The 27303-nt window shown below is 37.9% G+C and overlaps 2 protein-coding genes across 14 annotated transcripts in view; both read right to left on the bottom strand.

The window, feature by feature from the left end:
- On the bottom strand, positions 1 to 24431 carry LOC109048023 (protein PALS1-like). Its single transcript, XM_042742610.1, is given in 16 exon segments — positions 1 to 2225; positions 2227 to 2297; positions 3364 to 3474; positions 3725 to 3927; positions 4006 to 4173; positions 4837 to 4908; positions 4994 to 5065; positions 5171 to 5354; positions 5455 to 5532; positions 5649 to 5810; positions 5908 to 6057; positions 6275 to 6352; positions 9901 to 10109; positions 11954 to 12479; positions 15492 to 15581; positions 24264 to 24431. Coding segments are annotated over 14 exon segments (2121 nt in total). The 5' UTR covers positions 12414 to 12479; positions 15492 to 15581; positions 24264 to 24431; the 3' UTR covers positions 1 to 2122.
- A 720-nt stretch (positions 24432 to 25151) lies between these two features.
- LOC109048357 (gephyrin) overlaps positions 25152 to 27303 on the bottom strand; it is a 79280-nt gene continuing 77128 nt past the window's right edge. For all 13 annotated transcript variants that reach the window (XM_042742595.1, XM_042742596.1, XM_042742601.1 and 10 more), the window contains 2 exons: positions 26669 to 26765; positions 25152 to 26532 (listed from right to left, as the gene is read on the bottom strand). In XM_042742595.1, coding sequence (XP_042598529.1) covers positions 26399 to 26532; positions 26669 to 26765 — 231 coding nt within the window. In that variant the 3' untranslated portion in view covers positions 25152 to 26398. The remainder of the gene's footprint in view (positions 26533 to 26668; positions 26766 to 27303) is intronic.

Genomic DNA, 27303 nt, shown 5'->3' with positions numbered 1-27303 from the left:
CACTATTAATCTGGGCTTTAATTCACTTGTATAATTCATACAAAAACAGTTGAGAAGGAAAGGTGATTCTTCTTTTACATTCATTAATTCTACTTCAGTTGACTGGCATGTAACTAGATCAACATGAGACCGAGGTGTTGCACAGCCACACTCACAACACAAACCAAAGTGTAGTGCACAAGCGTAAAACCTCAACGGTGTGTTTGCTAGAGGCTGAGCTATTCTGTACATTAACAAAAAAAAAAAAAAAAACATCTTTAGGTTGCATTCTAAATATACATTGATCATCTTAAAGAAGAAAAAAAGGAAAAAAGAGAAGAAAAAAAAAAACAGTTCTGCTGAACAAATCTCCATAAAGCTGTTTCTAGTGTGTGCTTGAATCAGCTATGGAGATAATACTTGTCTGCAAAAACTGAAAGTCCTTCTTTTAAAAGAGTTGTTACCAATCATGTGCACACACACACATTCTCTCTCTCTCTCTCACACACACACACACACACACACACACACACAGTTTTTCTGTCCATCAAGATCAAGTGTTTCTCACTTCCAGCATTTGCATTCATGGGCTAAACATTCCCCAAAAAATCATGCGTTCATAAGCATACGCTCAGCACACACATCTCACCTCAACATGGAGCTGATGTTCTAAACCAATGGGAAAATCTCATGAAACATGTCCAGGTAACATTACAGCCCAAAACCAAACAGAAAAACATATACATCTTGCACAAAGAAAATGAAGCTTGTGTTTGGACCACGTTTTTTTCATCAAAATCAAGCATTTTTTATCTTTTATATTGTACTTTTGTTTTTATTCTCAAAAGTGATTCAGATTAGATTCTAATGTTTAAACAGCATTTTGACTTTATTATAATAATAAAACCTATCCATTATATGATTTTATAAGTGCAAATTAAGGTCAAATATTGTATGATGCTCATTTTTTTTTTCATATCGCATACTGTAATTTTAAGAACACACACAAAACGGATTATTTTCTTTCTGATTTAGGGCGAAATAAGACCAGGACATGTTCTTGGCAGGTTTCATGAGATCCTAATAATGTAGAACATTACCACAAGTTAAAACACAACCCTTTGCTCATGTTGAAATGGGTAAAAACAACACAGAACCTTCAAATCCAATCAAAAACAAATCACAAACTAAACATTTTAAATTGTGCAGAAGCTTTGACTAAGACTAGGCCGTGCTGACGCTCAGATGGTGAACCTCTGACTGTATTGCTGTCAAATACTGTTTACACTTCTGAGTGCTGGAAGTGCATGTGAATACTGAGACAGAGAGCATAGACTTACATTTAGCCACTTTCATCTTGCAGCTGTGTTCAGATGTGGCCTTGCAATCTCTCAAAAAACCTGAAGTGTACTATTAACCTCTGTCATAATCACAGTGTTGCTTGCCACAGGAACACTGAGGCAGCGCCACAGCAGGGATAGAAGGCATCAGTCGCTTTGACATTTATCCCTTTTAGTGTCTTGTAAGCTTGAAAGAGTTGTTCAGATGGGCAGTGACCTCACTGCTTAATGTTCATGTAACATTGTACATCAGAGTTTCAGGGTGAAAGAAGAGAGAACAGAGTGAACCAATGTCTTTGTCCACTAATAATGTCAGGGAACCCAAACTATTCTGAAGTCTGAATATCTCATTGGACTTTTAAAACAGTGACTTTTAGTACAGTTGCTTTCCCACACAATAAACCCTCCACATTTGTCCAAAAACGTCTTTAAAATTACATATAGAATATTTACAATCATAAATAGTTTTCAAAAGCAGTATAGAAGCCCTAATTCTACTGCTGCACCAAGTGCTGGTAACTCTCACTGGAATGTGGGTAACCACCCGGACTCAAAAACACACCATGATCAAACGAATTCTGACATAAAAACTCTCATTCCCTCAGCCTGCTGACAGCGCAGTGCAGACAGACACTTCTGGCGAGGTCTGAGGGGGCGTAGTGTCCTTATCTAGTCTTGAATCCTGTAGTGTAAAAACAGCGGCTTTCAGTCAACTCTGTGGATCCCGAGAGTGTGTGATTCACAAACAGCCTGGTCTTCATTTACACCTGTCTGTGGAGGGGTCGCTGTGAGTGGGCTTCATCTCAGCGCAGCCAGGACGAGGGGACCCACTGAGGTTCAGTGTCTAGTTTATTGATGAGACGCAGCAGCTCCTGGTAGGCCTTGTCCAGGTCGGTGTTCACGATGGCGGTCAAACAAGTGGCCGTAGTTCTGCTCCATCTCACGGGCCTTCTCGATGATGTCTCTCAGCTCCTCGGGCTGAAAAAAAAAAAAAAAAAAAAAAAAAAAAAAAAAAAAAAAAAAAAAAAAGGGCGTGAAACCATGAGAATGGGAGTAGTAGTCCAAAGGGCCGGTTCACACAAAGATAGAAGGAAGGGGAATGAAAAAAATAAAAAATAAATGCAAGGGCTCGAGATGTTGTGTCCTGGTCATTTTGACCCAGAAATGATTTTCTTTTGCCTAAAATGCTAGTTAAATCTTATTGCAGTGGACTAAAATGTACTGATTATTTGTAGGACTTATTAATATGAGCATATGCATCTCAGTTTTTGAGTGAACATTGCCGCAAATAATGCTTTTTTAACTAAAAAACTGAGGTGCATAAGCTCAGAACAATAAGGCCTTGGACCACAACAGAAAGAAAACAAGTTTAAAAACAGATTGAATCTAAAATTTTATAAAGGCAGGCATTTTTGGACCTGAAACAACAAATTAATTAATGGATTTTCAGCACAACACAAGTGTTAAAAGTTTGAGTGCCATTTCATGCACACGCTTAAGACGTCTGTCTAGTCTTGTGCCTGTTTACTAGGGCTGGGGAAATAAATCAATGCATTGTGAATCAAGAAATGATTCAGCATTGTATGAGATTTTTCCGAATGCATCGCAATTCTTTCTCGAGTCAATTCTGAGCTTAGTTTTGAACAGCAGATGGCACTGCATGCTTTAAACAGCCGTACTCTGCTCGTTTTCAAATCCTTACACACATTTGAACCTAAAATAATTATTCATTAAATTTGAAATTACAAGTGTTCACAATGGGCTGTGTTTACTTTAATCTCACATAATAAAAGCATTCTGAGCTGAGGTCTCAGGACACAGCCGTAAGCATAGGCACTCTTCTTCAAGAGCATTTGAGTGTGCAGATAAAAACTAGCTCAGAATCGCAATGCATTTGGAAGATCTCCACTAATCGATTCTGCATCGATTTATCATCACAGCCCTTATGTTTACATAGAAAAACAATGGAAATCAGCATAGTGGAATGCGAAAACATTCTTTGTGAATGGCTCCTGAGAGCTGATCTTTCAGGGCTGATGTTTACCTTTGGGTTTTTGTTGTCTTTAGCTAAGAGGGCTCTCAATCGCTCCTGGGATGGAGGAGCAATGAAGATAATGTAGGGCTTGAGGTCTGAGCTGCGCAATACCTTCAAAGACTAAAAAAGTAGAACAAATAGTGAATAATAGCAATCCAACAAGCATGTGGTACTTAATTTTCAAAATTTGCAACTAAAATACTAAGGCAGAGATGACCAATTCTACTCCTAGAGGGCCACCTTCCAGCAGAGTTTAGCTCCGATCCTAATTAAACACACCTGAACCAGATAATCAAGGTCTTAAAGATCACTAGAAGCTTCCAGGCAGGTGTGTTGAAGCTAAACTCTGCAGTAAAGTGGTCAATCTTACCTGAGTGTGTACACAGAGGAGGCAGATTTTGCCCGTGTTGATGACTTGTCGGACTGAGTCTGTGCTGGTGCCGTAGAGGTTCTTTTCAAACTCTCCAGATTCTATGAACTTCCCTGCCGCAGAGTCCATCTCAAAGGCCTGACGGGACACGAAGTGATAATCGCGGCCATTCACCTCAATATCACGACGGCTTCGTGTGGTGTCTGTGGCAAAGAGAGTTTGTTGCTTAGGACATTACTGTATAACACAGGCTGATAAACAGTATGTTTTCTGATACTTACGAGGAACAGCACCAGCAAACCTGTCCGGCTCACTGGAAAGAAGTCTTTGCCGGAGCTCATTTTGACCACAGTTCGGTGGGCCGATGAGAGCAATGGGCCGCTTGCGATTGGCTGGCTGGTGATATAGAGCCATTTCTTCATATGTGAGAACCTCCTCGTTATCAAAGTCTGCAGAGCAAGAGGAAACACTTTAAGCCCAAAGAATACTTTGGCTTTTATGCCTATACTAAGGTATGCGGTCAAGTCTAAGTGATGTAAAATACACGTGTGTATTGTTTACACATAGCCTGATTTTTCTAACCGTGCATACTCTCTATACTCTGTACTTTCAGCTCGCACATGCCTTGAAATTTTTTGGAGTAACTGCACATTTTTCAACACGGGCCACTGTTTCAAAGTCGAAAAAGAAACAAGATGAAATGGAACAAATACTGTAGACCGCAACAACAACAGATGCCCATGCTGACAAGTGCTCATATGGTGGAAAGAGACACACAAAGTTTTAGTTCAAGTACACGGACATTTTTATCTGTCATAACTTCTGGAGAGAAACCACGCAGATAGTGAACGAGGATGAAACATTCCAGGGCACATATATCAAGCGCCTGTGTTCACACTATCAAATAGCACATCATTTGAAAGGCTATATGCTATACTGTTCATCAAAACTGAATACTTTAGAATTTAGGATCTGCTGTCAAACATATTGCTGTTACTCTTAAATTCTGTACATGAAGCACATGTTAAAAAGTTTAATCAGAGTCCTCACAGGTGTGTACAGACCCCTCAACATGTACATTTTCATTCCAGTGTTTGTCTGAAGAGACTCACCATCATTTTTATTAGCATTGTATTGCATCTTCTTTCGCTTCTTCTTGTTCTTTTTAGCACACCAAAGTTTTCCTATCAAAATAAGATGAGTGTTAATGAGATCTAAGAACTGCGCATGTACGCACTTAAGAGTGTGCACGAGTTCTCCGACCCTAACCTGATTTCTCAGGCTCTTTATCCTCCTCTATGGTTTGCTTCATTGCCTCTCTCTGCTGCTGGAAACTTTTGCCTGGACAATCAGTGAGAAAAAGACATAAGTCAATAAGTCAAAAAACTAGGCAGAAATATTTAAACAAAAATCTGGATCCAGAGAATAGCACGTGAGATACAGTACCAGGAACCAGGCCAGCAAGTGGCTGGTTGTCTTCATCCCCATCTCTGTAGGCCTGCCACCAGTTAGGGTCATCTTGACTGATTATGTGGAGGATATCTCCCTTCTGAAAGCACAGGCCGAGCTCTCGACACGGAACGTAGGGGTCATCTGAGGGGTCGTAGTCAAAATGTGCTTTCACATGCATCTGGGTGAATAAAAGGATATTGGTTTAATCATTGATTACTTTTATTTATGCATTTTTTTATTCAAGCAGCAATTAATTTAGTTCTGACTGAAGGCCTCACCACAGTCTCTTTAATAGGTGGTGGTTTGATCTGCGCACTGGGAATGAGAACAAAAGTCAGTACGCCATGCATGTCCGCCTGTGAACATGAAAAAAACAACAACATTCAGTGTTCAGTGGCCTAAGAATGTTTTTGGATTTAAAATCAGAAACCTAACAGACTTCTTCCTCTCATCTTTCTTTAAAATAAATTACCAGGATGTCGAAGACCTCATTGACATCTCTGCCACGGATTTCCACACCGTTGATCTCCAGGATCTCATCTCCTTCATGCAGAAGGCCACTGTGTTCTGCCGCTCCTCCTTTCACGATGCGGCTGATGACCACGCTATCCATATCGTTTCTAACAGTCGCTCCCTGCATATATACACATGTGCACATTAAGTTAAAGTACAGGTCAAATGTCAAGAAGTGCATAATATTCTGGGGAAAAGCAATGAAAGAATGTCCTCACCAATGGAATGTCCTTTGCTTTCTCAAGCCGCACGATTTTGACAGTCTCCCCGCCCCACTGGGTGAGAGTCTCACTTTGATTGACAGAAGGAACTAGAGGCTCCAGCTGCATCTCCTGTTCAGCCACACTGTCATGGGCCATCATAAGCGCCTGGAGGATATAGAGCCAAAGATGATGGGTTACATTCAGGATGAAAGCTACTGAGTTCTACAGTGTATACGGAGTGTGACCTCAACATCATGTTATAGAGTTAAAAAGAGCTCAGGCTCTGAGACAGGGATTATGACCACAGCTGTGGGCATCGGCACAGCAACATAGAGGAGACATGGAGGATTGGGGGATGTGTGTGCATGTGATGTTAACAGACCTGCATGTGAGGAGTTTTGAGCAGGGTGCTTAGCTCAAGTCCTTCCTTCTGTGAGCTGTTGTGCATCATGACCTCCACCTGTGATGACAGATTCAACAACATCAGGTCATTATAGCACTACAACACTACTACATTTATCATTCCTTAAAGTATAGTAGTAGAAAGTGCTAGATTTGACTTGAACACCTTTGACAAAATGCATTTCAATTTTATGATATATACTACTAATCAAATGTTTAGGACTAGGAAGTTTTTTCAGGTTTTTGAAACATGTCTTGATCATCAATTATAAACATTATTACAAAAATAAATATTATATATTAACGTAATTTTTTTAAAATTAACATTTAAAAAAAAAATGTAAGTTTATCATATGACGGCAAAGTTGAATTTCTTGCAGTGTCACATGATCCTGATATGCTGACTTTGGTGCACAAGAAACATTATCTTATTATTATTATTATTATGTTTGATTTATTGCAGTTTTGATTTTTAATGTTTTGGTGAATTCTGTGATTCATATTTTTCAGGATTTTTTTTAGATGAATAGAAAGTTCAAATGAACAGCATTTATTTGAAATTGTAAACATTACACATTTTTACTGACACTTCTGATGAATGTAATTTATCCATTCTGACTAAGTATTCATTTCTTAAAAAAAAAAAAAAAATTGCTGACCCCAAACTTTGAATGGTAGTTCATGTTTATGATTTCACAGATATATTAGGAAAATAAAACTGTTGGTGTTCACTTTTTAAATAAATGTCCCTGGTCTTATTATGCATGAATCATCAGGGCATAGTCTAAAGAAAAAAAATTAAAGATTTCATGGTGTCATCAAAACGTAACAACTTCCTCTACCTCTGAAATGCCTTTTTTCTGCTGACAAATGTGGAAAAATATTAACCAAAAATATCACACCCTACTTGTAAGATCTAAAGAAATCCTCATGGATGAAATCAAGTCCAGTTTTACATTATTTCCATATAAATATTCAGTATTACTTAGAAAGGTCTCGTTATGGAAATTAAACTGTGCTAACCATGCACCCAATCTCGGATGATAACAGTCATACAAAGTCACATTGTGGCAAAGGAATGAGAAATGATTTGGAGGATCTGGTATTTGGGATTTGGAGAGGTTTTGGAAATGATCCTACAGTTACAAGTCGTTGGATTCCACCATGTTCAAATCAGTTACAGATGGCTAACATGCAGCATAAAGGGACATTTTTGGAGAACTTTGAGAAATACAGCATTTATGAGAAAATAAGGGGATAATATACAAGAGTTCTGGATGGGATGTGCCCACATTTGAAAAGACAGTCTACACTGGCTCTGGTAACCTGTCCCATGAGAGAGTGTATTACTGTGAGAGCACAGCACAGGTCAGTGGATCGGTGTCTTAATGAATGCGGAGGACAGAGCAACTCTCTGTCTTGTATTGTCCTGCACCGAGTGAGAGAACCAAAAACAACAACCATGAGTTTATCAGGCTTTCATTAGCACTTCACACAACACTGATTCCAACTAAAGAGCCTTTTCAACAAATATCAGCTTCATTTGTGCACATACTCATTCAGCCAATCATTTGGACCGCTATAAAATGTCAGATCTTCTGAACTTCCTTTACTCAAGATTATAAATGTGTGGTGCCATCAGCCAACCAGCAAAGTCAAGATGTAATTTTCCTGTGATTGGTCAAATGGCATTGCCACAACTTGATTATATCTTAACAAACAGACTAAAACAAAAGTTGTCAATGCCCCTGTTCTTATTTTTTGTATTCTGACAATAGGTATGTTGGTTAGTTATGGAAATTATTTCATATCAGAATTTTTTTTCTTCAGAAAAAAAGAGCTGGGTGGGGTGTGTTAACTATAATTAATTACTTCAGCAATGTCAACTCTACCAACCATTTGTTGATTCAGACAACAGACAAGCACCTACATGCAGAAATGAACTGACAGCTTGTGAATGTCAAATGGTTTAATGACTATAGTCTATAATATCGAACTGAATTTGACTGTGTTCTTGACAGAATTATTTAAAAGAAAATGAAGTATTATTCCTATGCAAACACTCTCTTCCAGTTTCAACAATCCAATGCTATTAGTGCCATTAATAGCACAAACACAGATGCTCCCCTATTAGCCAGTCTGCTAATTGTACTTTTGTCGTTGTCAACCACTGAATACTCTGAATCCTCTTGTCCTGAATTGTTCTTTGATGCTGCTGATTTCCAGGCTATATGTTACCTGGGTTCACATTCGAACAATGCAATAACTGTATCAACAAATAAATAGTCAATAAGACACAGATGGCAAAGTGTCACTTCACCTAACAGTGCTTCTAAAAAGAGTAACAAAGAGCAAGCGACAAACATCAAATCAGGTCCGAGGTTGTTGTGCTTCACCGTTAGAGAGTTCCTGTCTCACAGTTCTTCAGGTGTCCTTGAGACTGGGTTAAAATGATCCATTTTAATTTTCATGTTGCATATAGAATACACTTTGGTTCAAAAGTTTGGAGTTTCTAAATTATATATATATATATATATATATATATATATATATATATATATATATATATATATATATATATATATATATATATATAATATATATATATATATATATATATATATATATATATATATATATATATATATATATATATATATATATATATATATATATATATATATATATATAATTTTTTTTATTTAATTTCTCAGGTTTACCAAGACTCCAATTTGGTCAAAACTACAGAATAAAAACAGTAATATTTTAAAATATCATTGCATTAAAATAATATTATATTTTATGGCGTAATTTATTCCTGTGATGGCAAAGCTGAATTTATAAGCAGCCATACCCGTGTTCAAAGTCACATGATCACTGGTGCTCCAGAATCATTTCTTATTATTATCAATGTTGAAAGCATTTGTACTGCTTGTGAAAACCACAATAATTTTCAAGTTCAAAAGAACATAATTTATTTAAATAAAAATCTTTTGTAACATGCTAAATGTATTGATCATGTGTATTTAATTTAATGCATCCTTTCTGAATAAAATTATTCTTTTTTTAAAAAAAAAATCTTGCTGAACGACAGTGTACCTCTTCATCTATCCGGTTCATCTCAGTCAACACATAAGACCTTCATTAAACATGGATTCATAGTTAAAATGAAAGCAAAAGCATTAAGAAGATGTCTCCAGATGACAGATAAAGTGTAGACAAATTAAAATGGTTTTGTGATGATGAATCAATTAATCCACAAACACACTTTTTCAAAAGCTCCTTCACCAGGTGGAGAGTGCACAGTCATGTGACTCTTTGCACATATGCTGACATTATGCTTGCAGACTGCTTAATTCAACCAAGAGTAGTTTGACGAAGCAGATACAAGCCTTTTCTTTTTCCCAAGTCTTTTGTGTATTTTTTTTTTCAAGCACCTATCCCTCTTGGCCTTCAGAGGGGAAAAACCCTCCACTTTTCTATGTCTGATTGCTTTTTACAATCGATAGGCCTATTTTGATAACATATGTGTCAGATCATTTCTTATATATCCCTATTTCCCATGCATCATTTACTCAATCCAAATATGTAACAAGTGCCGCTCACCTCTTGTGCGAGGCTCTGTGCGTGGTCCGTCAGGGGGTAGGGAGGGCTGGGCCGGTTCATATAGTGGGCCACGGCGTTGTGAATGTTGAAGGCTTTCTGGAAGTCAGACTTCTGGACCAGCTGTAGAACCAGCTCCATGTCCTCTTGACTCTGAGAGTCATTCAAACTATGCTGCACCTGCTTGAGGGACATCAACAGGTCCTCCAGCTCTGAAAGCACAAGCACAAACCATAAGTATGCTCGCAGATCACTCGTATATCTCAAAACACCCTGCCTGTAAAAACAGAAGAAACAGTAACTTCACAGAGGAACAGCAGTACATACCTCTGAATCATTCACCCGGAAAACTGATGACATGGCCTCTCACAAAGACTCCCCCACTGAGCATTTTTATTGTTCGTTATCCACATCGCACAATGTTTGCATAAATCACAGATGTAACTCAGCTATTCTAGCGCTGTCCTTGACTAACTAAGTTTCAGCTATGTTGTAATTCTCCTTTATAGTGTCTAACTACTCTATGAGAGAATGGCGAGACACATTAGGAGTTAGACATGTGGGTGTGTTTTCCTTGTGTGGTGCGTAATGTCTAAGTGGGTGGCTAATAGAGGTATTAGTGGGCAAATCAAATATCTTAAGTGTTGCTTTTGCTTTGTTTTTGACGGGATATATTTTACGTACACTTTAGTGCTACAAAGAGTTTTAGACTGTCAAAAAACATCATAGGGAGAGTGTGAAAAACAAAGCAGAGAGATGAACTGGAACACAAACAAAGAAGGAAAACCGAGGAAAACAGTACAGCAAGAGTGGTCTGGGTCAGAATGTTTCATAAAAGGCTTTTTAATTAACCTCCCCCTCAGAGGGTCCTCCTCTCCCTCCCTGAGGAATTCCACTCACACATATCCCTCGGCCATGACTTTCAGCAGCAGCTCCAAGTGCCCCTCTCATTTGCACACTAACTCAGTTTGTTCATCCTTGCCATGCATTCTGGATTTCCCCTTAATGGAGATCTATTCAAAACCAAGAATTCACTGGAAGAGCTGAGCATGTGTGTGTCTGTCCAATCTAATGGATTAAACTCTAGTGAAAGGCTTCCTGTTGAGAGTAACTAAAGAGAAAGAGGTTGTGGTGTGAGGAAAGCGAAGAAAGGTGAAAAACAGATTTTAAAAAATCAGCTAAAAAATATAAAAATAATGGGGCATATAAATGGACTTTTGTCCTCATTTAGTGTCAAGTCCAGTGGCTCTTTGGCTCTTGAACACTCTTAGTCATCAGTAACACGGCTCTTTGCCTCCTCTAAGAATGACTTCACTCATGCATGCTGATTTTAGCAGTCAAGTTCCCTTCAGTTCCTCTGAATCAGTGTCAACCTCACATTTCCATAACTATTTGTGCCATTTTGTCATTTTTTTTTTTTTTTGTCATACAATTGTGGAAAGTAATGATTAATTGTTATGTTTTTTGGACACTATCTGGTCACTTTGTAAGTCTGAATGTCATTGCATCATGCACTGTTATTTTAGCATTATTTATATTAAATGATAGACTACAGATTTTTTAAATGAGCTTTTATTTTTATATTTTTTAATGCAAGTTTAAGTATTTTTTTTCTCATTTTTATTAGTTTTTAATGTTTCTACCTTTAATTCGGTTTTATTTTAATTCTACTTTTAGTACTTCAACTTAACTAAACTAATTGTTTCCAATTTTCATGTTATTTTTAAGATTTTTGTCAAACATATTTTATTTAAATGATTGTTAATAGTTTTAGTTAACAACAACACTGATTGTATCTGATCTATCAGTCTACCACTATTGGATTGAGGACAGAAACAATGTGGAGAAGAAAGTGGGAATGAAAACAGAATATGTTGCAAGCCAGATTCAAACTCATACATGCCCTATGAGGACTATGACTCAATATGTAGGCTTAACACACCAAACACCACGGCACTGGCACCCACAATACTGCTGCTTGCTCTGCACATGTCAGGGGCGGGTTTATAGCAGCACTCTTCAGAAACAATGCCCGTTAGCAGTTTATGACACCCACCTAGTAGATTTGGTGGTGCAGTGAGAATTTGCAGACCACCTATGGAGCCTCCCGGACCCTCCATTTGCTCAAAGGTGGGGTTATCAATGCCCACTTTGGGATTCTGTGAGAGTTTCTTGAGGCGCATGGACGAGCTGAGGTCGAGTTCCTGTCGGCTGCGTCCTTCTTCCTCCCGTCTTCTGCGGTCCTCCTGCTGCTGACGGATCCTTTCCAGCTGAGCGCTGCGTCTGACGGGCAGGGTGCGGGCACCCAGTTCACTGGGGCAGTCCACCGCCATCTCCCTGTGCCTCTGCACCACCTCTTCCAGAAAGTCAGTGCCTCCGACGCTCCCTCCCCCACCGTCCGTCTCGGTCACATATCCATTCATGTGGGAGGTGGTCATCATGGCTGTGCGTGTGTGTGGTGATGTGTGGTGTGAGTGTGTGTGAGGTATGAGGGTTAGGAGGGGTGCTTTCTGCATGGTGTGAGGGCTGAGGCCATGACAGCTGGACTGAGGTCAGTAGCAGCTCCAGACAGAGAGCCACACCTGGAAAAGAGAGAGCAGAGATTTCCAGGAAAGTTTAGATGTGTTTTAAAAAATACTTTCATTCATTTGAAATTTAAAATCTCACCCATATAACACATATTTATTCACAGACTTGATCTTACGATCCAACCCTAACCTTAAGTATTAAAATTCATTCATGATTTTTTCAGCACTGTTTGTGCTACAGACACAAATAGCACCTCAAATCATGTGGCTTAAGGAGTTAGAGTTTATTACTAAGAAACCAGATTTATGATTTTCTTTTGGCATACATTGAAATAGGCAAAAATACTACACCCTTTAAGGAGACCAGACAGAAAGAGCTAAATGGTTAATTAAAATAAAAATGAAATTTGTCTTAATGTGAGATTTTCAGTGTCTCATGAGCGGTTCACAGTTAATGCTGCTTTACACAAACTCTATCTCTGCATCTGCTCTGGGTTTGGGTTGCTCATACGTGCATTTGGGAATGGAACATGCACAGCCCATTTAATCAGATTTGTAATGAGAAGTGTTTATAAACCCAGTCAACAAAATAAAACCTTATCAAAAAAATCTGAAAAAAAAAAAAAAAAAAAAAAAAAACTTTTACCAATTTTTCTGAAAAATCTGAAACCTTTCCCCCAACCATGCAAACCTAGTTACACTCTTTAGACTTGGGCCAGTAACCATCAAAAATGTACTAAAAAAACTCATAGCATCATGCTATAAAGCACTTAGAACACCTTAGAAACCACATAAGAATGCCCTGCTTATTACCCACAACACATTTGCATCATGGCAACAGGTTTTTCTTAGGTAAGCACCATTCATTTCTGTCAGAACATGTAAAAATACAGTTTTTTTGCTTTTGTCGTAATATATTTTGCAGTCTATTTAATTGGCGAAGCTGTCTATCTAGGCTATGTATCCATCCATCACATTTCCAGCTGTTTTGACAAAGTTTATTTATCTTTCTTATCCACCTTTTTCTTCAACGCGGACGTAAGCCTATGGGTGAGACCTCCGGTTCATTAGCCGCTAAAGGTGAATAATGAGGAGAATAACAATGTGCAGTAAACGGTAAAACTGTTTGCACTACAAACCAGTGTGTTCATAATTTAGATAGTTTTGTACAGCTAAAAATAGCTGGACGCAGATGAGACCGAAAGCCACACCCATAGAATTTACAAATGGCCGCACCCATTTTTACGAGAAGAAAAAGGTGGATAGGACAGTGCAGATTTGACCATAGAGGGAAAGAGTGGGAGAGAGTGGAGGAATGAGTTTGAGACAAGATCCAAGTCCCAGGAGTAAAACAGCTGTCGTTGTCATGATGATCGGAATACCTGACATCATCCATTAAAACACAATGTATATGCAAAACACAAACACCTCTATACGGTCACAACAGGAGGTTGTCTTGTTTTACCACTTTACCCTCAGGCCGCACTGCTGATTAATTACAGTGCTATTTATGGCATTCATTCCTGTATGAGTGTACAGTTACTTAAAGAGCCGTGTCAAAAACTGCCCAATATGAAGATAAAACAAACAAGCCATCCTCATGCCAAAGGCTCAGAGAGACAAACAAACAGCCACACAGTGCTCTTCTCCACTGCAGTGGCCATGTGGCTGTGAGCGTAAGCTGTGTCAGCTGTCAGAGACAGGCCAGATCACTGTTATCTGCCCCTTTATCATCCCCATTTCTGACAGCTGACACTTTCAGAAAACACAACTGGCTTTCTCAGCCCCCAACAAGACCTTGCAGATGTGAGCAGCCCTAACCCTTGACCCCACAAGCCTTTCCTTAAATCTTCTCAGACAGTTTTCGGTAACAAACAGCCTTGAGTCACAGCTCTGTCACTCAGTGAGTCAGGTGATAAGGCGTGCGTTTGAGGGAGACACTGGATGAAGCTCTTGTAATGAGAAAAAGGATTTAAGATTGAAGTGTTTGCTGTTGTCTTGAGATGCCTACGGTTACCACTGAATAATGCATTAGACAGTGATACCATGTCAAATGGGCATCTCCTTCCAGGAAAACCCATCCCACAGGATAAAGAAAAGACATGTGACCACACAATGAGGATAATGGATAACCCCCTTGTCCCTCCATCTACCCCTCCTCCATTCCTCTTTCCTCATTCGTCACTTCTCTAACTACTTCTAATGTAGGCACAAAATATAAGAACCTGCCCAAGCTGTGATCAGAAATATAACAAAATGAATCTGACCTCTTGACAGGTACAGGTCTATAGGGGTATGAAAATCTCAGAACTGAAGTGACCCATATGGATACCACTGCATGTGCAGTCAATGAATAATGATTTTTCCATTATGCAAGATGTGCATAAAATGATTTTTAAATTTATTTTATTTTTATTTTTAAATAAAAATAAAATAAAAATGACTGTTCCTTACACAATGCCATCACATGGTTTCAGAGGGTACTTTTTGAAGTATTTTTAAACACACCTCACATGAGCCTGAAAAAAATAAAAAGCTGTAAGCTAATTTTGGGAGTGTTAAAGGCAATTAAATAACCTTTCAAAGTCCAGCCTGCCCAAATGCATCATCTAAGCTCCCATATTGTTGGAGTCAGGAAGTAAAGCTGTGCTGATTACAGAAGTTGCTGCAGCACAAGTGATGGGTGAGATGAAAATCACTGTAGTTTCCTGGTAACTCTTGATTCACTCTGCCTCTCCGTCTGACCTCAGCGGAGCCTTCTGTCTGATACACAACCTCTTATCTTTAACACTATCCCTCATTTAGTCTAGCTTCACTCCTCACTAATGCACTGCTCCCCTCACTTCTGCCATGCCCTCCATCAGTTTCCCCTCCTCCCTTAAGACTGCTCTGAGATTACTGTGCCGCACGACTGCCTAACGCGTTGCTGTGACAACAGCTTTGTCTGTGGGTGGGAGGATGACTTCCTTAAGTTTTGCTTTGTCAATAGCTTTGTTTGTCACAAACACACACACACACACACACACACACACACACACAGGGGAGAAGCTATACGGGGGTCCTCACCCGAGTTTGCCAGTCAACCCAGTCAGTCAGTGCTGACCCGCCTGCCTCCTCTCTTCCACTGAATGCTAAAAATCTGTCTCTCAACTCCTCCTGAAATAAACAGAGAGAAATTGTGAGTGCAGGTGACAAACTCGACCTTATTTACACCTCATCAGAAGCGAATGACACCAAAATGCATGTGAACACACACACACACTGCATTTGTAGAGTAAATGCTAATCTGTCCTGATTTGTCCCAGACAAGAATAAAAGACAAGGATAATATATGTAATTTATATTTAGTATTTGCCCCTCTCTCTCTCTATATATATGAATTTTAGCCAATTTATGTAAACTGTGGTCATCACTGTGCAGTGACAAAGCAACAGTCCCATAATGCACAAGGAAGGAATGCAAAATAGCCTGGGAACGACATTCCTCAGCAGGCAGACCAACATAAGGGCTCTATTGTGAGCGTCTACATGTGTAAGCTTTCTCATGCAACCTCAATACCTGATTACTAGTGTAAACCAAAGTCAAGGTTACATTAAGACAAAAGAACAAGTGCTGAAAAAGAAAAGAAACAGGCCTGCACACAGAGATTTATTTCAATAAGACCTCTAAGCCACTGTTGTTTCTTGGGATGCAGCTGTGCTCATATCGACATGACAAAATCCAATTAATCTTTCCTATAAAAAGGTAAGAGGATTGTAGCTTTACACCTACACACAGATGTAGCTTGAGCATAGCCAACATCCATGTGAGCTCAACACACTCCCTACATTATTCAGGTAGTCATGCTGATGTCATTATTAAGGTGGTTTCCACCCTGTTGGCCGCAGATAAGAACAATCTTACAGCCGCCCACTACAACGTACCAGAAACAATATGCAATACTGAGCTAAATCAAACAATCCCCTGACTGACAATGCCAAAAGCCCCTTACATTTACATAACAGCCATCTTTCATGAGAGCAGCTCAGATGGATGACTGAGGTATAGTGCTTTCCAGAGTCTAAAATTAACACTCAACAAGAGCCAATTTAAAGTTAAAATTGGCTGTGGCAAGAAAATGTATGAAGTTACTGGAAAATTACTGCCATAATTTTTGTTTAGAAAATACAAAATAGTTTTAAACAGCAACACATATTCTGACCTTTGCTATTTAATCTGGCATCAGTGACGTGAGAAAATCAGGTCTGATCATATCAGAGAAATAGATGCCTGTCGTTTGTCCCCTAACAAGTTTTACTTCGGAAGAATTACCATTAGAATTTAAACAGGAAGCCAAAAAAGAACAAGAAAATATTTTTAACAGGGAAGAAAAAAAAAGAACAATTTTATTTTCTGTATTTATTTAAAAAATTTTATTTAACATCCTTCCCATTGCTCAGTTGTCCTCCAAAAATGTGCAAATTGCAATATCTATGTAGGCTAGACTGTTTAAATATAAAAATCACATTCTAAAACACACAAAAAAAATGCTTTTTAAATGAGAAAAAACACAGGGATGAGGTCAGAGGAACACATTCACTCATCTGAATTCTGATTATATTAATATTAATCTACCCCATTACAATAGTTCCTTTACTTAGTTGCTTTCATAAAAATACAATTATATTTTATGTACAAATTTCATTTAACAACAAATATCAAGCAGGTCAGTATCTGTCAACACACATATCTGCCAAACAACCTGATAGAGCAAGCTGCCCTAATTTATATGTTTACGAGCTAGTTTAAAGCATGTCTGATGTTTAGGACAATCTGGATCTTGCAATTTCCCCGCAGCAGCTCACTATGTGCCTTTAATAGTTTTCAGATGTGCCTGCAACAACCTATAAATTGATATAATCAGAACTGTCTTATTATATAATTTTTGAATACATATCCAAACAGGTTCTTCATACTGTAAATGTGCGCTGTCAGGAGAGAGAAGGCACTCTTCCATCACTGTCCCAGCCCCGCTTCAAACCACACTTCTTACAAGCTTGTATTAATTTTATATTATTTTATTTGAAATATTTTTATTTAAAAGATGTTTAAAACACACACCACAATAAAAAAATTTTTTTTGTTTATCTCTAAACCTGTTTAAGCTATGATAAAAGACTCAACAAATATCAGGATATGAAAATTCGATACTTTTGCCAAGCAATTACAGCCAATAAGGTCATTCTGTACCCTGGTGCTGTGTAACAAGGCTTTAGTTAATGTCATTTTACAGAGCGTGCACACGTATAAACACAAACACATTCACACCAACATGGACCGTCTTCAGGATATTTCTCCTTCCCCACTTCTGGATGACACAACACACAGTGGAGAGCCCCAAGACTGAAAAACATATAAATAGAGCCTCGAACCATCTGCTGCTCAAGAGCTTAAGTAGCCTACTTCAAACCCTCCTGTTCCATTCAGCGGCGGGCTGGCCACAACTCAACTACAGCTCGGCCCAGCACACTAAGCCTCTGGCCTCTTACACAAGGAATAGGGACATCTGGGTGATTACTAATAGAATTGTCCCTTTACACTGGTGTAGGATCAGCTCTATCAACTCAAATCTGAATCTTAGCCTTTATTAGATAAATAATTAGGCCGATCTATGATAAATGCCAATGGGAAAGCTAATATTTCCCAATGTGGAAGACTAAGCAGGGATGAGGCGAGGTAGATTAGGAATTGCACGTTAGTGGTACATGCAGGTGTTTCTAGCTAGAGCAGGTGCAGCACGGCTGGCCCAGAGGCTGTGGGTGTGTCCTCACCGTGCCAGCCAATAGGATGTGAGCAATAGTGGGCAATGTGTCAACAACCCTGTTGTTTTTCATTCCACCTGGGAAACGGTCCTCACAGATACTGCGGCTGTGAACACACACTACGCAACACACACAGTGGACTCTCACCGGTCACATTCCTGGCAAGCTTTTGTAATAGAGTAGTTTCGCTAATGCAAACGAAATGAGAAAGTAAACAAGGGTTGTCAAAGTGATCAAGTGTGAAAATGATCAAGTCCAAACATATTCATATTCCACTTTACGAATAGTTATTTTCACTAGTTCTGCTGGCTATAATAAAGGATTATCAAGCACTATTCATAAAAGATTGGCCCATTAACAGAAGTGCATTGTGTTTTTCACAATGCAAAAAATAAAAAAACACACACACAAACAAAAATTACAGAATGTAGTTCTTAAAAAAAAAAAAAAAAAAAAAAAAAAAAAAAAAAAAAAAAAAAACCTGTACATAAATCTGTCAACCAATAATCTCAATCGACATTCATAACAATACCACAGCTCTTGTAGTAATTACCTTAAGCAAACAACAAAAAACTCCACTTAACACATTGAATAACATGCATTATTCACAGGAAGGATGTTTTCTTCCTTGGCCTGGCAGCCTCAGCCCTGCACAGGATGAACCTGTTACGCTGACATGAATCGGCTCGTCCTGAGGAGTGGCTAGTATGGAAAACAGTACCTGAATGCTGTGACAGGGTGGGAACGAAGCTCTTTTCCCATCATCAGCCTTCAATAGGTTTTGTAACTATATGACAATATATATCAAAGCTCTGGGGTCTACCATACCTTTACAGTGAAAAAGACACTATGCATGTTGAGACCTCACAGATATGAATCTCTCTCATCAGAGAACTGGAAAATGCACAAAAGAAAAAGCAATGTCTGGAAAGACATCATGCAGGATAGAGGGAATCTGGACAGGCCGACACTTCCATGGCTGTCACTGTAGAGGAGAAACAGACCAGGATCGTTATCTTCCCCAAAGCTCCAGCTCAACATTCCAACACCCAGCGTTTGCGTACCAAAAAAATTCCAGATTCCAGGCTCCTAAGAATCAGGCACGTACCACTTAGTACCAGGAGGGAGAGCAATGCTGAAGAGTGGAAAAGAAAGGGAAAGAGACAAACAGAGGGAAAATATGTGGCAAGAGCAGTATAGACAACACTAGCTTGCAGAGATGAATCACTTTTGGCCTTTGCCGTGCAGAACAGAAAATAAAACCAACACATGACCTTCAAAGCTATTAATAAGTAAACCCTTTTACTTGCTTTCCCTTGACTTACAACCTCCAAAGAAGACATTCAGAAAGTCATATGCATGCAAATATATTTGGAAAATAAATGACCCGAGAGACCGGGAGGTGTGAAAACAACACTGTGAGGCTCCACCTTTCAAGCCTAAAGGTTGACTATATGCATTCGCAGACCTCTTTGTCAAAAACAACAAATAGATTCCAGTTCTGAAAACTTTGTTATTTACTGATGCTTAGCAAAATACTTACAAAATGTTTGTAACAGCTATAGTTTTACTTAGGAGCAGTTTCTCTGGGCATGTGACCAAAAGTGCAAACAATTGTTCAGTAGCACTTGTTTGTGTCATTCTGAACAGATGAATTAACAGCCGTTCATTAAATTTACATTTTTAAATTTTGATTGAAAACTGAACCAAAAATTAATCTTTGTGTGAACAGGTCTTACAAGTATAGTCCACCCAAAAAATTAAAATTCTGTCATCAATTACTCACCACCGTGTCATCACAAACCTGCATGACACTTTCTTCTGTGAAACAAAATATTCTGAAATATTTTGACCAAACAGTTTCTTTTTCCACTGCCTACCACTGTATTTTTGTGCATACAATGTAAATCAAGGGGAACTCTAAAAACTGTATTGTTACTAACTTTATTAAAAACATCATCTTTTTTTGTTCCACAGAAGAAATAAAGTCATACAGGTTTGGAATGGCATGAGGGTAAGAAAATTATGATTATTTTTGGGTGGACTATTCCTTTAAAGCTGGATGCATGCAACTTTTTTTTTTTTAAACCAAGTTCTCAAAATGATACAATATGAGAACTTCTGAGGAAGAACTAACCACAGGATTTTTCATTCTTTGTAGGGTCATGGCATTGCAACTTTAAAACACAACCCTACCCACTATAAAAAGACAAGCTTAACACAAGCTTATCTTGCATTGAAAATGTTAATTTTCAATCCATAGTGATAAGAATATGAAATTACCAGCATGGTTCTACAAAAAAAAAAAAAAAAAATGCATTAAAAAATATCTGCATGTTTTAAAGTGTGCTGATGTGTTGCAATTTATAGCACTGGAAGCCTATTAGACAGTGCTGGTGATCTGTGGCTCATCCACTCTTGACTGGTTGCTGCACCTTGACCATCCTGCATTGACTGAGAGATTTGACAGACCCCAAATGGAATCAAGAGATTAATAAGGATTCCTCGCAGCTAGTATTAGCCAAGTGACAAACAGTAATAAGAAACATTTCACACAACTGATGAGAACATTTTTCAAGTTGGTGATTTGAGAGCTGCATGCTATCCTTTTGGGGTCGTTAGTTTGAGCACTCAGGGGCCATGTTGTTATTGACCTTCACGGGCCTCCTGAGAACTAGTGGGAAAATCCAGGTCTAGACAGAGCAGAAGCCCCCTGGCATTTTGTGGGCTCTCTAGGAGAGTTTGTGGCTTGTTAATTCCTAGCCGTGGTGGTCCATCAGAACAGCAGAGCAGGTGCATACTGAGAATTCCTCATGGGACACAAATGGGTCCCAGCGGTTCTGTACATTGCTGGCACTGATCCCAGTCCCTTCCTGCACCACCACCCAAGTGATAAATAAAGTCCTGTCTACACCTTCATAACTCTCTTCCCACATCAATGCATCACACATATCTGAGAATGAGGATGAAACACTTGAGACTATCAGCCCACTTCCTAGTTACACATATAACTATAAAATACTTGCTGATAACATTTAATGCTGGTGTTTGTCACTATAGAGGAGTGCTTGACAAATACAGGTACGTATTTCAATAGTCAACGCAAATCAACCAAAAAAAAATTCTAGAGATGGGGTGGCTAAATATACACTATCATTTATGTTTGAAGTCAGTATTTTTTTTTTTATATTTATTTATTAATACTTAGTAACAATGCATTCATTTGAACGTGACAGTAAAATCATTTTATGTTGCAAAAGATTATTTAAAATAAATTATGTTTTTTGAACTTTCTATTCATCAAAAAAAATATATAATATATATAAATAATATAAATATATATATATATATATATATATATATATATATATAAAGAAAAAAAAGTACCATGTTTCCACAAAAATATTAAGCACAACTGCTTTCAACATTTATAAACAATGTTTTGTAAGCACAAATCAGCATATTAGAAGTTTTTCTCTACTAGTTCTCTGATGTGACACTGAAGACTGGATGGCTGCTGAAAATTCACCTCTGCCAAATAATAAATGTAGTTTTACAATATATTCAATATTATAATAATATTTTAAAATACAACTGTTTTACAGTATTTCTGATTACATAAATGCTGCCTTGGTGAGCATAAAAGAAATGAAACATAAAACACTAAAAACATTATCAACTCTTTGAATGGTAGTGCATATAACAAGTAAAGTTCTTTTATACATTTATTTTTACACAATCACTAAAAATATTATAAAACAAAAAGTATTATATTTAACTATCACATGAATAATTTTATATTATGTGTAATAATTTCATATGAACAATTATATTAAGATATAAATTACCATTATTTATTTTTAAATCCACTGATGATGAAGGGAGTCCCCCTGTGCTATATCCTACAATAAATCCATCAGGCCATCAGATTTCATCAGTCTGACAGGCCAGACTCACTGAGGAAATGTGGCGGTGAGGTAATATGATTCGAGAACGTGCTGGCATTAACACCTCTCGCTCTACTCTGTAAATAGATACATCTCCTTGAAAGAAAGCCCATCTGATTCAGAGCCAAATCGCTCCATCATCTGTTATAGCATAATTTATTTGCACAGTAACTCCACACCTGCAGCAAACAAACTAAACTGCCACAAATTACCCATTACCATCATCATAATCTTCATCAACAGCCCTGAATCATTTTATGGAACAAATGATCTTTGACTTCAACACACGCATAAAGAGCAGAGAAGGTTATCTCTGTGACGGTGCTGATACAGGTTAACTTCGGCCACGTCCGAAGCTGTATTATATCACAGCATGCAGTGAAGACTTATCTTTAAACAACACAGAGCTGCCAGCTGACTCGCAGCTTGTGATCTGAGGAAATGATAAGATTGTCAATTGTGTTCCAAATAATGGAATGAAGACATGGATCACAGCCAGACCTTGCTGAGAACGGACCTTTTGTTGACTTGGTGACATATAAAAGGGAACATCATAAGACGAACAAAAACAAGCCAAAAATGTTGACAGTGAAGCACTGACAATTAAAGTCTACTGTCACACTCTCACAGATTTCCACATATGTATATCTGTCAACATTTTTTTTTGCTTGCTTTTTAAATACTGACCCACAAGATTTTCTAAGACTTCTCCAGTTGTTTATTATTGATAGCATTATTATGACTTTTTCTATGCAAATAAATACTTTAGATTGAGCATAACTAAAAAACATTCTATTGAAATTTCAATGACAGAATTAATCAATTATAGATTTGATTAATTTCTGTGGCTTTTGCAGGCATAGGATTCCCAGGATAGTGGGAAACCTGAAACTGGGGAAATATTATTTCTGTTGTCAAAATTATTCACTGTGGTAATTAACAGCATGATACTGTCCATAGCGTATTTAATCAAGAATTTACATTTAAATACAATTACTCAACAATTTAACCTTTTTTTTTGTTTGTTTGTTTTGTTTTTGGGAAATTAAAGTACATTTTGGAGACCACAAGTTACATGTACTATAGTCACTGAGCGTGAACTAGTAACACAAGAATAGATCAAGACTGAAAAACTTCATTTTCTTCTCCTTTACTAGCACATCAAACTGTCAGAGTCCTTTAAATATGCAAAAAGGAGGCTGATAAAATAAACCAGAAAACTTAACACTCAATTTTATAAGCACATAAACACTTTTAACATGCCTAGTAAACACAGTCCAGTGTGTTTAGAATCCAATACCATTTAATGAATGACACACGCGCTTCAATTTACTAATAATACAAAAATGATCAACTTTTAAACGGTAGATATCTGTCTGGGAGAAATACATTCTCCTCTACTTCCCCAAGGCATTTCAGCCATAAAATAAAACGATAACGCCCTTTCCATGTCAGCTTTGATCCATAGTATCCCAGTAATCACTCCAGAGAGAATATGAAGAGTCAGAGATATCAGATTTCTGAACGTTCCCGAAGGGAACAATGCGACATTTGTGTCCTAATGGCTGTAATGAAGGTGGATGAACAATGGCAGTCCGCGTATCGATCAAAGAAACTTCCATGCATTTTCAACAGCTTGTTTGAGGAGCTTTAGTTTTGCCATTTTCAGCCTGTATCTTCACATTCACGTTAACTTAATCTAAAGAAGCAGGGTAACGGTCTCAGGACCTAGTTAGCTGCCACTTTTTGAGCAATGAACGCGCCTATGATGCCCTTAAAATGCTGCCTAGGTAGGCAGCTCATTGGGTTTCGAGAGACAGCCGTTGTATGAGGTTGGTTGGTATGCCCTAAAAACTCCAAAAACAGTGAAACACGGAACGTATGAACCGTTTCTTCAATGTTTATAGAGTTTTATTTCAGAGAAACGAGAGTTTGCGTTATTGTTTTGCTAAATATATTTGCATTGCTAACACTGCTAGCTGGCCACTTCCCGAAGTGCAGCGCTGCTTTCTTTCCCAGGCAACCTGTTGCAAACAACACTTACGCCGCGTTTAAACGGCCAAACAACTTTAAAGAGTCGCTTAGCTTACCTCTTCAGTTAGATATGCCGTCCTTTTAGTCCAGTTAGGGTATAAATACTCCCAAAGAAGCGGTTTTATTCACAGAATAGCGCATGAGATTGTTGTCATGTTGTGTGACGGGTCACCGCGACTCCAGAGTATCGGGACTGACTGACTGAGAGCGGCTCAACAGCGCCTCCGGCAACCGCATGAGACGACGCTTCTGATTGGACAGATCCACTATGATTAAACTCCATCGTCCAATTAGGTGTGGTTTTCCTTGAGACTATCGAGCGGACGAGAAGCCGGTCAGTTTCGGCTTGGGATTTTAAATTTTAGCCACTTTCAGAACCAAAACGGTAATTAAAAAAATAAAACTATAATAAAAAAAAACACACTTTGACTAGTGTATGTTCAGACATTAATTTGACAAACTGCTTTCTGCATGTTAAATTGCACAGAGAATGCAGATTTTTTTTAATTTCTTTTTATTTTTTACAGGAATGTCCCATTAAATGTCACATTAAATACAAGAGAAAAATGTAATAATGCTTAAAGGAAACAGCTTATATTTCAAGACTATGGCATCTCTTATCAATACGAAAATAAATAAGTAAAAATAAATGAATAAAAATTTAGGTTCAGGCGCAGGAAAGAAAGAAAGAAAGAAAGAAGCTTAAGGGAAACAGCTTATATTTTGAAAAGAAAGAAAAGGTCAAATCATTGTTTCCAAAAATGTTTTTTGGAGCTGGTAAATTCAATGAAAATGTTTTTTAGCTGTAAATGTTTGGAAAATGTTTTTTGGAGCTGTAAATTCAGTGTGCATACTGATTTAATACAAATGTAAATACTGTATATTATTAAATAATAAACAATGATCATATATGCATGGAAATAAACAGATTTGGAGAACTTGAGTCAATCAGCTTTCAGTGTTTATTTAAAAAATGAAACTGAATCATGTCTTTACATAATGATCAAGAATTTTAATTCTCGCATTTGTTCAGTATTACAGAAAATGATTTTTATAGTACAGAGTTTTTCAATATCTTTTCAGTACCATAGTATATTCCTCAGGAGTGCTGGTCACTTGTCTGTACAATATCACTCTTGCATTTTTTTTTGACTGTACATTTTATGTAATTCGTTTAAAAAGGCTGTCAGCACTTAAATAAGCTGTCTTCATCTTCAAAGTTAAACAAATAAAAGTTTCCAGGGAGCCCAGCCTCCTCTAGGATTGGGCCGGGCGAGTTTAAATGTAAGGGTAGTGTGTAAAATAGAGAGTAATAAGGGCAGAGCTATGAGGGCCAGCTTACTATGAAGTATGTTCCAGACTGAGGTATATCCTCGGGGCATGCCTCGGGGCGCGCTAAAGTAGCACAGAATTTACACAGACCCCCACCGGTCATCGTTTCCACACAAAGTCTGTGCCACCCAGCAGCGCATGCTGCTTTTCAGTGTTTCAGCGACCACAAGACCGTCCCCCACAGCCCTGGCTTTTGGCACTGCGCACATAAACACGACTCACAAGATAAACGACAAGCAAAGCAGTTTTGTAAACCCTTTATGAAGCATAATGAAGTCTTTATGGAGCATATAGTACTAAAGGGAAAGATAGCTGGGTCACCTTGGTGCACTTTGAGAAGAGATGAAAAGATCCAGCTCCTGTCATTTTGAAGAGCTTTTCATTCCTCAGTGACACATTTTCTACCGATGAGAAAACAAGCTCTCTGATGTATGTGTGACAGGCGCCAACAGCTGTCTATTAAAATGCTACGCTATCTAGAAGTTCTAGCATTGAACACACAAAGCAATTGCAATGAAAGAGAACAGAGTTGCTTAATATGATAATATTCATCATTATATTAATAATCATAATAATTATAACAATATATTACAGAATAAATCTCTTATATTTCATATATATATATATTCTCACTTTAAAAGGTATAATGTTTTCTGCCTTTGAAATACTATGATGTCTCCGAAGTCGTATTTTCAGAGATTTCACATATTCGTCTTTGTTCGAAATGTTGATTATACTGGATCAACTTCTCCCAAATCAATAAAACCTAGCTGTGCCGTTGCATATTACAGAATAGTAATGATATGTGGACATGCACCACTTTCTTGCTCTGTACTTGGTCTGTCCCCTTAAGATGACATCATAGCCGTCCTATGACCATGACGTCCACGACTTCACCCTTGTGCAACTCCACGTATTGCTCTGTTTTCGGAGGCAACATCAGAAGGCCGTTGGCACTGCGCATGCTCATTAGCCGACTACTCATTTGGTTTCCTGTCAAGCAGAACAGGGTGTTACTTGCTTTTTTGCATACAAATAAGTTAGTTATTTGTAAGATATATATATATATATATATATATATATATGCTGTATGCCGTATATACACATATACATAACTAATTATGTATACCTGTGCTCTGTGCCCAGGGAAGTGGTTCCTGATGGTGCCATGTCAGTATACACCGATGATATTCTGGACGTGGATCCAACTTTACATCACAGGACAGCTGCCAAGAAAAGGACACATACTGATGACATCACAGGAGAAACACAATTTAAGTCACAAGAAAGCAGTGGTGGATGAAGTACACAACTCAAATACTGGTGTACAAGTACAGATACAGTACCATAATAATACATTACTCCAGTAAAAGTATATTCCTTTTCAATTTTACTTACGTAAAAGTGCAAAAGTATTTGTTTTTTAATGCACTTAAGTATTCAAAAAGTACTGACTGATTTATGTTTATTTTGCAATTTTATATACTCCACTCTATATGATGTATTGAAGACTATTGATTTGTAAGTAAGAAAAAGTTCTTTACATTTCATTTACAAAACTTTTCATACAGCATCAAACATTATATATATGCAACAACAGTGTTTTTTAAAAAATAATAATATAAACATACAATATAAAAACAGACATAACAGGGCAAAATGTGTTATTTTGAGAAGAATGGCAAGCAAACATAATGGTTGTATATCATTTGAAACTGCTACAGCAGCAGGGAAGATACATGGGCTTTACATCATTTCAATATC

The sequence above is a fragment of the Cyprinus carpio genome, chromosome B17 (assembly GCF_018340385.1).
Source record: "Cyprinus carpio isolate SPL01 chromosome B17, ASM1834038v1, whole genome shotgun sequence".
NCBI lineage: Eukaryota > Metazoa > Chordata > Actinopteri > Cypriniformes > Cyprinidae > Cyprinus > Cyprinus carpio.
This window is presented reverse-complemented; position numbering and strand designations above follow the sequence as displayed.